The 13906-nt window shown below is 36.1% G+C and overlaps 1 protein-coding gene across 1 annotated transcript in view; it reads right to left on the bottom strand.

Moving 5' to 3' along the window:
- Window positions 1-13906, bottom strand: part of GPR137C (G protein-coupled receptor 137C) — an 81589-nt gene that overhangs the window by 22409 nt on the left and 45274 nt on the right. Inside the window, exon 3 of the mRNA XM_075531808.1 lies at window positions 12541-12769. Coding sequence (XP_075387923.1) covers window positions 12541-12769 — 229 coding nt within the window. The remainder of the gene's footprint in view (window positions 1-12540; window positions 12770-13906) is intronic.

Genomic DNA, 13906 nt, shown 5'->3' on the forward strand with positions numbered 1-13906 from the left:
TGCTCTCCACTTAAGCCCCTTGCATCAGGTCCTCTTTTGTTTTCAAGATTTTATAAGCACTTTGATGATGAAAACTTTAGGTAAGTCTTTCTTTACATTTGGCTTATATGATAGCTTCTTGAAATGGTAAATGTAAGTTTTTAATCGAATTTGCAAAATTTAGGTAATTATTTCTATATTTTCCCAACATAATTTTATCCCTCTTTTCCTTTGGGGATTCAATTTTATATATAATTAAATATTATGGCTGTTCATTTTATTATAATTTTTCCTTACTCTGTTATTCAGAGGAGGTAAATTTTCCTGATTTTTGAAAAAAAGTCAGAGACTCGTCTTTCATCTTCAGTCTACCATTAAGCTCAATTAGTGAATTTCTAAATTTTAGATAACCGTGTTTTTCAATTCTAGACTTCCTGCTTGGTTCTATAAGAATACCATTTCTGTTTATTATGAAGTACTGTTTAAAAAAAATAATTTTATTAGGGGCTGATACAACTCTTATCACAATCCATACATACATCAATTGTGTAAAGCATATTTGTACATTAGTTGCCCTCATCATTCTCAAAACATTAGTTCTTCACTTAAGCCACTGGCATCAGCTCCTCATTTCCCCCCTCCTTTCCCGCTCCCCCTCCCTCTTGAACACTTGATAATTTATAAATTATTATTATTTTGTCATATCTTACACTGTCCAGCGTCTCTCTTCACTCACTTTTCTGTTGTCTGTCCCCCAGGGAGGAGGTTATATGTGTTGGTTTTTCCTATGATTCATATAACTAGTACATTTGGATTGTGCTCAAGACATTGTGTATAATATATTTTATAGATTCTGGATTGCCTTATAGTCTTCTAAAGATATTATTGCTTTTGTTTTAGCAAATAATTAACTTGTCTGGGCTCAAATCCCTATCTCCGTCTTTCCTGCATGGGAAGCATCTAAAGCCTTAGTTAAAATTCTTATAATCATCCTTAACTGTGCTGCTTGGGAGCCCTAGTGACATAGTGGTTATGTTTTGAGCTGCTAGCTACAAGGTCAGCAGTTTGAATTCACCAGAATTCAGATCAGGCTTTCTAATCCTGTAAAGAGTTACAGTCTCAGAAACCCACCGGGGCAGTTATACCCTGTTCTTCAGGGCTGCTATGAGTCAGAACTGACTGGATAACAGTGAACTGCGCTGCTTGGTGTGTGTCCTGCTTATTTCTCATTCAGGTACCAAAATATATAGTTGGTACACTTTGTAACCAGAATTTGGGCCTTCTTTCATTTGGCTCTAGAGATTTTCCACTTGCTTTTTATGGGCAGCAGTATCTCTGAATTTTGTTTTCAGGTCTCTGGATTAGGAACAGAGGGCTTTTCTCCTAGTTTTGCTTGACTCATAGATAGGACCTTCCCTCAGGCGAGAAGAGTGAAAATCAGGAAACTCACTCAGTGTTCTCTCTGCTCTTCACTGCTTTCATGTTTTATCTAGAACTGATCTTTGCCATCCATGGGAGGTGGGGCTAATAGGAGCTACTCAGTCATTCCCAGATGCAGAACCCTGCGTCTCTCTTTTTAAACCATCTAATAAATGCCATTTCCATTTTGAAACAAAGATGCCACACTAAGCATTAAAAATAAGAAAACAAAATTGTCTCAGTTAATAACTACAAACATTTATTTAGATAATTATAAGGACTAAGCAGTTCCACAATATTAAGCCTAACATTATGTAGTAAATGGCTTTTATTGGGTGGACCTTCTAACAATGGGGGGAAAGTGTTGTTTTTTTTTTTAATAATGGTTGGTAGAGTAAAAACAGTACGTTGGGGGGAGGGGAAGATCTATGTATAATTTAGGTGCAGATACAAGATGTAAGCCCAATGTAGTAAACAGATTTTTAAAATGAGGTAAGCTTGTCAAGAGAGAAATTGTAGCTGAATGCTGGTAATGTGGCAGCCTCACCTATTAGAGGTGAAAAATGCAGCTTCTATTCCTCTGTCCTCCTCCTCCTTTCAGAACGATGAAGGAAGACACCAGAGTACAAACCATAAACATCACTTTAGCTTTATAAGATTAGATATCCTGCATGGTATATCAGAAATACAGTTTGGCTAAATATTACTATGTTTCTACAAGATGCTGATGTTGTATCCCATCATAAGATTTTAAATAGTAAAGATCAAGACATGAGTAAAAATTAGACAGAAAGGTTTACAAAAAATAGTACAATTTCTGAAAATTCAGGAAGGATTGGTAAAATACATGTAAATGATTGACTGGCTGGCAGACAATCTGATCCTGAGTACTTCTGGATAGTATTCTTTTTACAATCTTATCCAGATAAAAAATATGCTTGTTCTAGCCAGGGATAGAGCATATTTATGTAACCATAACTTTTATTTTTACCCATCCTTTAAGTGATTTTCCCATTAAAAAATTCCAACTATATATTATAGGAACTAAGCGTTTGCCATTGAGTTTGAAAATTTTTGTACTGCTGAATTACTTTATCCTTTGAAAATAATGTTTTCTATATTTTAAATATACTAACTTCTTTGAAATGGAAAGGATTGTTAGAATAAAAATAGTTTTGTTAACATGCATTTGTGAAACAAAACTTAGGAGATAATTTTTATAATAATATGCCACAGAAACCAAACAACAATTAAAATTAAAATTAAATTTAGGGGAGAAAACTATCAATATTAACAATCAACCATGCCAGTACATGTAAGCTGTTTGAGCTACCCTGTTAAAAGTGGTACAATTAAAAACAAACTCCAGAAGATTTTGCTTAAGTTAATAAAACACTTGAAATGTACGCAATAGATAAAACTTAAAGTTACTATGAAGTTTACCATGTTGTACAAGTAGCATGAAACCTGTAGTAAAAGGTACAGTGGATTTCATACCACTAAATAAATTAAAATGCTGTTACAAAATTTCAATAATACTTGCTCCAAATGTTTTTAAACAAAACAAATTAAATATTGTTTTTGTTGTTAGATGCAAACTTGATGGCTCCAATTCACAGTGACCCTGTGTTCAACAGAATGAAACATTGCCCAGTCTTGTACTATCTTCCCAATTATTCTTATTTATTTAAATAATACACAATAAAGTTTATAGCAGACTTCCAAACCTTATAAAACTGTGACAGATCAAGCAAACCAAACAAGAGTGGAATTGTAATTAAATAAGACAGTCATGTGAAAATAAGATGATATATTGCAGAGAGAAACCCTGCTTGTGAATGCTTCTCATTCCTTTTGGAGTCACTGACCCCTAGTGAGTACGAGAAGAACATGTTCTGAAACTGATGTGGCGATAACTGCGCAACACATCTTAATATGACTAAATGATTCAATGATGATATTTGAAGCACATGCCAATAAAACTAGTAAAACAAGAAAAATCTCATAAATGACTCCTCCCAAGATAAATATGCACAAACATTTTGCCAATAATTTTGGGTTGCTATTCCTTGTAACACATGAGGACCATGGTAGCTAACATTTATAAATACTTCCTAAGTGGTAAGCATTATATTAAGTACTTTATATGCATTTTAATTTAACCCTTACAACAATCCTATAAGCTCGATATTATTACTCTTAAATTTTTTTATAAATCATTTTATTGGGGGGTCTTATGACCATCCATACAGCAATTGTATCAAGCACATTTGTACATATGTTGCCATCATATTTTAAAAAATATTTTCTTTCTACTTGAACTCTTGGTATCAGCACCTCTTTTCCTTGCCTCCCCACCCTATTACTCTTCTTACAATGATATCAATACTATTATTGTCTCCATTTGATAGACCAGTAGAGTTAAGCTTAGGGATGCTAAATGACTTGTTTATGAGCAGCAAAGCTGAAATTTACATCTAAATCTTTTCTCCCCCAGAAGTTTTATTGGCATAAAATTCACATATCATACAGTTCTGTAGTTAAATCACATCATGAAAAGCTGTACAATTCTCACCAAAATCAGTTTTAGAACACATCTATATTTCTTTGATCCCAGGTTTCTAACCTTTAATCACTATGTCTCATTGAGGTCTTTTCAAATCAATTGTTAAAATTTAACACACCTGAGAAAATAAACATGCTCAAAGTATGAGTTAAAACCTATTTCTATTTATACTACTTGTATTACAAGAGAGAACTGAATCAGTGACAGGGACAGGCACAATACAAAAACAAACACAACAAAAAAGTGGGTGAGGGGAAATATCGGACGGTGCAAGATATGACAAAATAATAATTTATAAATTATCAAGGGTTCATAAGGGAGTGGCAAGGGAGGGGAAAAAATGAGGACCTGATGCCAGGGGGCTTAAATGGAGAGCAAATGTTTTGAGAATGATGAGGGGAGGAATGTACAAAGGTGCTTTACACAATAGATGTTTGGATGGATTGTGATGAGTTGTATGGGCCCCTAATAAAATGATTTTTAAAAGTGCTATAAAAAACAAAAACAAAAAAACCCATAAACATAGGAATGGGTGGGGGAAAAGGTAAGACAGTGAGATGAAACCAAGAGAACCAAAAGTGGTTATCACAATAAAGTCACCTCTACTGGTAGAGACAAGCCCTTCACTTGGTGATGAACAGCACTGTAGTCAGTCAGAGGAAAAGAAGACATAATCAACAAATATTTTCCCTGATACTGAACTTGAGAAATCTCTTCTATAGGATAAGTATGTAGATAATTTCCTCAACAACCTTACAAAAAGGGAGTTTAAAGAAATTCTTAAACTATTTCTTGATATAGGCCGATGGATGATATCAAAGTGCAGGTTGGTAAAGAAAATTGAACTCAGTGTACAATGCAGTCAGCATAATACTCTGCAGTGATCTGGACTGGGTGAGGATAAAATGTAGAAATGATAGGGAGATGGTCATTAACTGTATCCTATAATATTTGTGGTAATTTAAATTTTGAATTTAAAGAGTTTCTCTCTGCTAAGACAGAAATTCTAAATTGAATTGTAGGAGAGATTTATATGCAGGGACAATTAAGTGGAAGGTAGAATTGATAGCTTCTCATGGATGTTATGGGGCCTAAGTCAGATGCCTAAATTTTAGAACACCATCTAAGGCACAGGTTCTCAACCTTCCTAATGCTGCGACCCCTTAAAACAATTCCTCATGTTGTGGTGACCTCCCAACCATAAAATTATTTTCGTTGCTACTTCATAACTGTAATTTTGCTACTGTTATGAATCGGGTGATCCTGTGAAAGGATCATTCGACCCCCAAAGGGGTCACAACCCACAGGTTTGAGAACTGCTGATCTAAGGTAAGGAAGAGTCATAGATCAAGGTAATATTTAATTCATGTTTAAATATTAAATACTTGAGGCAAGGCTGACATCCAGAACAGAAAATTTCCTTGTTGTTTTTAAATAAGGAGTGTTGGTATATCGAAGAGTACGGAGAGCTGCCAAAGACTTAAGGAAACATATTGCTCTAAATGCCTGTATTAGTTTAAAAATGATTAATTAAGTTTCTATATAACATTGACATGGAACAAAGTAACACTTCATTTTCAACTTACATATAGAAGTTGAAAAATGATAGGGCAGACATAACTTATTCAAATTTACAATGAATAATATAGAAATAGTAATGAGTTGTTATTTTGAAAAGAGAACCAAATTACAGCACTGTTCTAGTAGCACAAAAGGGAACTTAAAAATAAACAATGAAAAAGATAACAATAACACAACAATGAAAAACATAAGTGCTCTTAAACTAAAGCTAGAGTATTCAGGCCTAGATGTAATTATAAAAATACCTAAATCATGAGTGCTAAACAACGATCATAGGGAACCTCGGGGGATAATGGACCAGATTTTATGTTTTCAGTAGACTCTACGAATGTTTCTACCTAATCCATGGTGAGCCGTGCCACGGACTGAACAGCATGGTGATCTTGGATGCTGACTGTGCAAGGCTATGTGGCATGCCACAGAACCTAGAGATCTGGCTGAATAATCCGAGCTCTGCCTTGAAGTTGCCTGCACCCTAGGACTGAGGATGAGGGTATCTGGATGGGAATGGAAGCAGAGAGTGGCCTCCCCGGGACTGTAGAGATGGTAGTCATTGGACCTTGGGGAAACCCGAGTCAGTGGGTGTCCAATGGAAAGGGACCCAGAATCACCACATATTTAGTACCCTAAGGCCCCCACCCAGTGACATTTGTTGGGTAGGGAGCTGCACTTGGAAGAACTGATCCAGGAAGTTTCCCCCTGGCATCAGCCCCATACTTAGGGTAAACATTGCTCAACAGAATGGGAGCTGGGTCTGTATAGGGCAACAACTCATGGGCTGTGAATCAAGGTGGAACTAGACTCACATAAGCGCCTCATACTGAGTGTGCAAAATGCCGTGTCATTGGGAAAACTGACGATGTCATCAGTGCAATCGCCTTATACCACAGGGGGATGCTGACAATGTTTTACTTTTTTGTTTCTATGGGTTTTTGTTTTCCTGTCTTTAGCTTTTCCCCCCTTCTTTGTTTGCTGGTTGTTTTGTTGCTGTTGTTGATCTTATGGGGGTTTGATTTAGTCATAAGATTACCACCAAAGGAAACCTCAGGTAAGCATATTCCATGGACAAGCAGATGGATCTGGGCTCCTACTTAACAGTAGCCCCAATCCAAGAAGAGTTAGTTCTGATAACATGGCCCTGTTCGATACTCACCTTCATGATATGATCATTGATGACAAGGGTGGTGAAAAGAGCGGTGGTGCCTGGTTATCAATCAGAACAATGTCTGGGGTCTTCAAGGCTTGTATTCAAACAAGCAGCCATCTAAAAGAGGAGTCATCTAATTCCACATGGAAGAAGCACACCAGTTTGTGTGATCCAAAGAGGACAAAGTACAAATATGAAAAAGGGGAAAGTATCAGAGCTTAAATTGTTAACACCCAATGTGTGGAAGGCTATGGAGGGCAGTGTGAGCCCAAAACTCATTTGCAGACTATCTAGTCAGATCAAGACAATGACAGATCCCCTCCAGTCATAGGCAAAGGTCTGGAACAGCCTTACTATCCAACATTGTAATCTTGATTAGGCTGGGTCAAGCTTGATACTGGGTCAAATAATCTCCTTCTAGATGAGCAGTTCTCAACCTGTGGGTCACGACCCCTTTCAGGGGGTGGGGGTTGAACGATCTTTTCACAGGGGTTGCCTGATTCATAACAGCAGCAAAATTACAGTTATGAAGTAGCAATGAAAATAATTTTATGGTTGTGGCCTCACCATAACATGAACTGTTTTAAAGGGTCATGGCATTAGGAAGGTTGAGAACCAACTGGAATTTGTTCAAGGTGCAAGGATCTCTTGCTTGTCCCATGACAAAAATTCATTTCCTGGCTTTTTAAATATTGATGGTGGTCTTTTGTTTTTTACTCATGGACTGTATTTTTATCTATGTATTACTATTGTTTTATCCTTATCACTTTATTTTGTTTTTCTTCTTTATTGTTTACTGGTTTGTGAAGCACGGAAGGAGTAGATGTATAGAGCTAAAAACTGATGCATTTGTAGTGGATATAGGGGTACCGTAAGGGAGATGTGGAGCATGAAGGGGTTTTGAGAGTAAACATTGAAGGCAGGAGGGGGAGGGAGCACTAAAACTGAATGTGATTAGGCAGCTCATTTTAAAGGTAATTTAATCATGCGGGGATAAAAAAGAAAGAAAATGTTCTCAAATTGATTGCGGTAATGCTTGTATAATTCTTGATATGATTGAATTGTATGATATGTGGATTACATGACAATAAAACTGTAAAATAACCCAACCACATTGTTCCCTTGGGGCTAGGGAACAAAAATTATGCTGTGGATATTTTAAGAAAGATGTTCACACATAAAGAGCAACAGGCCAGGTTAGTATACTGCTTGGTGCTATAAAGTAACCTGTTATAATACCGTATCAAAAGAATTACAGAGAAATGTGCTTTTTAAAATAAATGTGTATACTGTATGTAACATAAAAATATAGTTAATTAAAAAAGGGAAACATCAAAACTATTTTAAGAAAATTAAACATATGGAGGCTGAAATTGTTTTTTAAAACCACTTAAAGACTTTTCATTAAGGTAAGAGTTCAAGTTTTGTATATATCCATGTAAGGGGATGAGATGCAGTCTTAAGGAGAGGTTTTAATAGGACAAAATGCCTGCAGTATGCAGGTGACACAACCTTGCTTGCTGACAGTGAAGAGGACTTGAAGCATTTACTGAGGAAAATCAAAAGACTACAGTCTTCAATATGAATTATACCTCAAGATAAGAAAAACAAAAATCCTCACAACCGAACAATAAGCAGCAACATAGTATAAGGAGAAAAGACTGAAGTGTTCAAATACTTCATTTTTGTTGGATCCACAATCAACATCCATGGAAGCAGTAGTCAAAAAAAATCACATGATCGGTTGCACAGGGCAAATTTTGCTGCAAAGGCTTCTTTAATATGTTAAAGACTATAGCTTCTCTTTGAGGACTAAGGTGCACCTGAGCCAAGCCCTGGCATTTTCAATCACCTCATATGCAAGTGATCTGGTTAATGAATAAGGAACTTGAAGAAAAATCAATACATGTGAATTGTGCTGTAGTCAAAGATATTGACTATCTCATGGACTGCAAATATCTTAGAGGAAATACAGCCGGAACACTCCTTAGGAGCGATGATTGTTGAGATCTCATTTCACATTCTTTGGACATATTATCAGGAGGGACTAGTCGCAGGAAAAGGATAATATAGGTGGTGAAGTGAGGGTCAGTGACAGAGGAAAACCCTCAACAAGCTGGACTGACCCAAACATAACAGTGCTCGTGAGAAGGGTGCAGTGTTTGCTCTGTTTCTACATAGAGTTGACGTGAGTCAGAACTGACTTGTGGCACCTAGCAACAACAGTGTAAGTGAGCAACAGAATGACCAAGTTTTATGTACTCTGCGTTGCAAATATAGTTAGGTATTCATGTTTATGCAACTCCGTTGTTGTTAGGTGTCATGGAGTCCATTCCAATTCACAGAGACCCTCCGCACCACAGAACAAAACAGTGCCTGTTCCTGGCCATCCTCCTCCTTGTTCATGCATTTCCCCCACAGCTGCAACCACTGAGTCAACCAAATCCATCTCAGGGATGGTTTTCCTCCTTTTCACCCTCTCTCTACTTTACTGAGCTTGATGTCCTTTTCCAAGGACTGGTTTCTCCTGATAACATGTCCAAAGTAAGTGAGATGAAGTCTCACCATCCTTATTTCTAAAGAGCATGCTGGTTATATTTCCTAAGACAAATTTGCAGTATATGACATATGAAATGTTATTTGCTAACAACATAATTCAAACGCATTGATTCTGCTGCAGTCTTCCTTATTTTATTTATTATCCAGCGCACTTGCATATGAAGCGATTGAAAATACCACAGCTTGGATCAAGCATTACTTTAGACAATATTAAATCATATTCTTTTATATTACCGCATTATCTTATAACCAATCAAAATGTTTTAATAATAAGGTTATCATGGATAACTGCCTATATATCATGCAACAGTAAGTTTGATTGCAATAAAAATGGCATAAGAGGTAAACAGTATGAGTCCCTAATAAAATGTAAACAACAAAAAAAAGAAGAGGTAAATAATAAGAAAAAGACAGAGCAAACACAAAAGTTTGTCAAGGAACACTTTTCTGCTAAGTGGAAATTGGATGAATATTTTCAAGGCTTTGAAGTAATGACATGCCTATTATGCAAGCTATATCAAATGACATGATAAAGATACACAGCAGCTAGCATTATTTACTTATTATTTAATGCCAGGAAGCATACTATTGCTTTCCACACATTCATTCTATCCTTGCTATTCTTATCTATAAGTACTATTCTTATCTGTGGTTTAAAGATAGACAAAGTGACTGAAGCACCAAAGTCATATGACTAGTAAATGTCAAAGCTCTGATTTAAATCTAGGTAATTTGACTCCACAGCTTGGATCCTCACTCCTTTTTCCTGCTTGGTATATGCAATCCATCTCAGTTTATAAAGTAACTAGGTTTATATTCTAAAACTTCACATACACACAGATTGGCTACTTTTACTTCAAGTCTAGGTTTGACAAAAATGTCAGGAATATAGTAACAATCACAAGCACCCAAAGAACACAAGACAATCAAGCCAGATAATTTACTCTAATTGTAGAGTAAATCAAACCCCACAAATTTTAGCAGGATCAAAGTTGCTAAGAAACTTTTATAATCTTTAATAAGATTATAAAACTTAACTACAACTAAGCACATGCATGAATGTGAGCTTTTTCAACAAAGGTCATATATTTCTATCCAAACAAAAAATTTTATGCCAAATACATAAAGAATAAACACCCAAATTCTGTTCAATAAATCATTCAGAAACAGTTTATACATAAAGATGTGGATAGAAACATCTATCCACATCTACATCTATCCACATCTACCTACCTGGAAATCGATATTGTTAAACAATTCAAGTTAAAAATTTTAAGGTACATTAATTAAAACAACCAATATAAACAAAATTTGAGCTCAAATACTAGTGCAGCCAAGGAGACATACACATCTGATCATAGCATTAGGAAGCGGTTTGTTCCTTTGGAGAATAGTATGGAAAATGTATGTGAAATAATGTCATGAAGCATAGCAATATATTCACTCATATTCAAACTATTTCAAGTTTATATCCTAAAGAACTAAATATAGGGTCTGCAATGAAGTCAATGCATGGTCATAAAGCAAATACCAACAGAGATCTGTAGTCAGACTTGAGTTTGAGGTCTGATTTAACTGTGAACTTGGGCATATTTATTGATTCAGTTTTTCTCTTGACACAATTCAGTTGCAAAAAACTCATTTGATTACTAAGCTGAAGAACCTCTGGTAAAGACTGTATGGAAGCATGGAATATATTTATTCAATAATATCAAAATACTTACACAACACCTACTCTATGCCAGGCATTAAGGAGCCCAGGTGGTGATACTAAACACAAGATCAGTGGCTCAAACCAACCAACTGCTGTGGAGGAGAGAGGTGCGACTGCTTCCCGTCAAGATTTACAGCTTTGGAAATCCTATCCAGTGCAACTATGAGTTGAAATTGACCCGGTACAGTGGTTTTTATGTGTCAGGTATTATTTAGACAAAAGGGATTAAGAATGAATAAGAGAAACAAGGGAACTACTTCAGGAAAGAGAAGCAGAAAATAAATTTGCAAACAAATAAATAACTATGGCTATTGAGATATGCTATGAGTTTAACAAAAACGAGTTATGAATAATTGGAATGGGAGGATGACTTCAGTTGGGTGGTTACGGAAAGCAACTGTGAAAAAGTACTTAGATGCCTTTCAGGTGGCTTTGCCTGTTGAAATTCCTGAAAGAAAAACAAAACAAAACAAACAAAAAGAGAGATAGTCCAGGGATAGTGAATTATTTAATATGGCTCTTCTAGCCAAAGTCTCTAACTCCCACCAAATGACCTTTCCCTGCAGGGGTTTGGTAAGAAGGTGGGGGAAGATACTGATAAGATTCACCTGTGAGTAATTACGAACAGGATTCCCTGGAGGGCCACCTGCTGTGCACAAACTCAGCCCTCTGAGAAACATGAGGGATCACATTGCCAGCAAAAGCCTCTGGCCCCAGCATCTGCCTTACCTCTGCCTGACCTTAGGGTTTTGGACTGAACAATACCCATCATCACAGGAGACATTTCCTCAATCTTTTTTGGGTTCTGTGGGACACAGCAGTGAGTCTCAGAACCAGACATGTGAAGGATCTACTCAGCAGGGAGAGTGGGGAAAATAGAGCAGCCTAGCATATTGTAAGAGTTGGACTTTTTCAATCTCCAACTCCTTGGAAGACCATATACAAGAGATTTTAAAGACCATCAAAATACAATTAAAAGGTAATAAAAATGTCCACAAACTTTTTGAAGTCCCCTTGTGTAACTTGCTCCCTGGCTATTCTTCTGACCTCATCTACTTCTCTCCTTTTCTGTTTCAGCCATATGAGCTTTATTTTTCCAGTTCTTGATCACACAACCCATACCAAGATCACGCCAAACACATAGCCTGTTGTATATGTTGTTCCCCATGAGTAAGTTGCAGTTCCTACAGACAGGCATGTGACACCTTTGTATTCAGTTCTTGGCTCAGATGACACTCTTTCAAAGTTGCTTTCCATAACCACTCAACGAAGGCTATCCCACCATTCCAATTATTCATTAATATTTTTTGTTAAGTTCATAGTATATCTTAATAGCCAGGGATGTTTATTTGTCAATTTATTTTCTGCTTTCTTCTGTCAAGAATATATGAATAAAGATAAATTTTAAACAAGAGAGTTTACAAAAGTTGGTGTCTGTAAAAACGGAATGAAGAAAATCAAGGTAACAAGTCTGCATCCAATGGGAGAAGGATGACAATAACAGAATCAAAGAAGTCAATGTAGAGAGGTTAAGGTTATTGGTGGTAAAAGTTCAAATTTAAGAAAAATACATACCTTTGATTCGAGGTAGACATTAGCTGATGACATTTTTGTAACTTTGCATATGTAACTAACTAAAGAGATGGCACAAAGGATAAAGAGGCTATCATTAATTAGTGCACGAACAAATACAGTCCATTTTAATTGATTTTCTGGGACATCTCCATGGACTAGCATTGCACAAGTCAAGTTCACCACTAAAAAGAGAAGGCTTGCCAATAGAAAGCCCAAATGCAGAAGAATTCTGAAAGGAAAAATACAAATCTGTTAGAGGTTGATAAAACTAACAAGACATTAAATTTAATCTGAATTAGCTTGTTACTTTAGATATAATTTTTTGGTCTAAGATGTTTAGATTTTTATTAAATACAAACTCAATAATGACCCAAAGTTATTTGGGCTATCTTTACTGTATTAACTTTAGTCTTTAAACTATTTTTAAAAATGGCATTAACTAAGAAATAATATCATATGACCTTCAATTCAGTTGTTTCTACTAGGAAGACTATTATAAGAATATCTCAACATCAGTTTCGAGTAATCTTGAACTGTTCATTTTTGTAACTATTAGGTATATTTTGAAATAAAATTTGTTACTGGGAATACACACAGCAAATCACACACCAACGCAGCAGTTTCCCCAACAAATCACACACCAATGCAGCAGTTTCCCATGCAAAACTCAGCAGCTTCGATGACATTCCTCAAGTTGCACAGCCTCTCTCTCCCTCCTCTTCTGAAATGGTTCTCCCTTGTTAAGATACTCACTGCCCCTAAGGTTCTTCTCTAATCTTTTGATTTGCTGGTATCAATTTTATTCCTTATAAGAGATTTTAAAAGTGCATAATACTCAAGGCAGATATCTTTTAGATATTAAGCTAAGCTATGGTTCAGTTTTTAAAAACACTTTAGGAGATATTTTAGTTTTTTTTTTTATCATTTTATTGAGGGCTTACAGATCTTATCACAATCCATAAAACACCCGTTGTTTCTAGCACATTTGTATATATGTTGCCATCATCGTTTTCAAAACATTTTCTTTCTACTTGAGCTCTAGATATCAGTTAATTTCTCCCCTCCACCACCTTCCCTCCCTTATGAACCCTTGATAATTTATAAATTATTATTTTTTATGTCTTACAGCAACTGCTGTCACCCTTTATCCACTTTTCTGTTGTTCATCTCCCCTGGGAGGGGGTTATATATAGATCATTATGACCAGTTTCCCCTTTCTTTGCTCACCTTACGTTTAACCTTATTATTGGTCCTGAGGAGTTTATTTGTCCTGGGTTCCATGTTGTGAGCTCTTATCTGTACCAGTGTACATTCTCTGGTCTAGCTGGATTTATAAGGTAGAATTGGAGTCATGGGGGGTGGGGTG

The sequence above is a fragment of the Tenrec ecaudatus genome, chromosome 14, assembly GCF_050624435.1.
Source record: "Tenrec ecaudatus isolate mTenEca1 chromosome 14, mTenEca1.hap1, whole genome shotgun sequence".
NCBI lineage: Eukaryota > Metazoa > Chordata > Mammalia > Afrosoricida > Tenrecidae > Tenrec > Tenrec ecaudatus.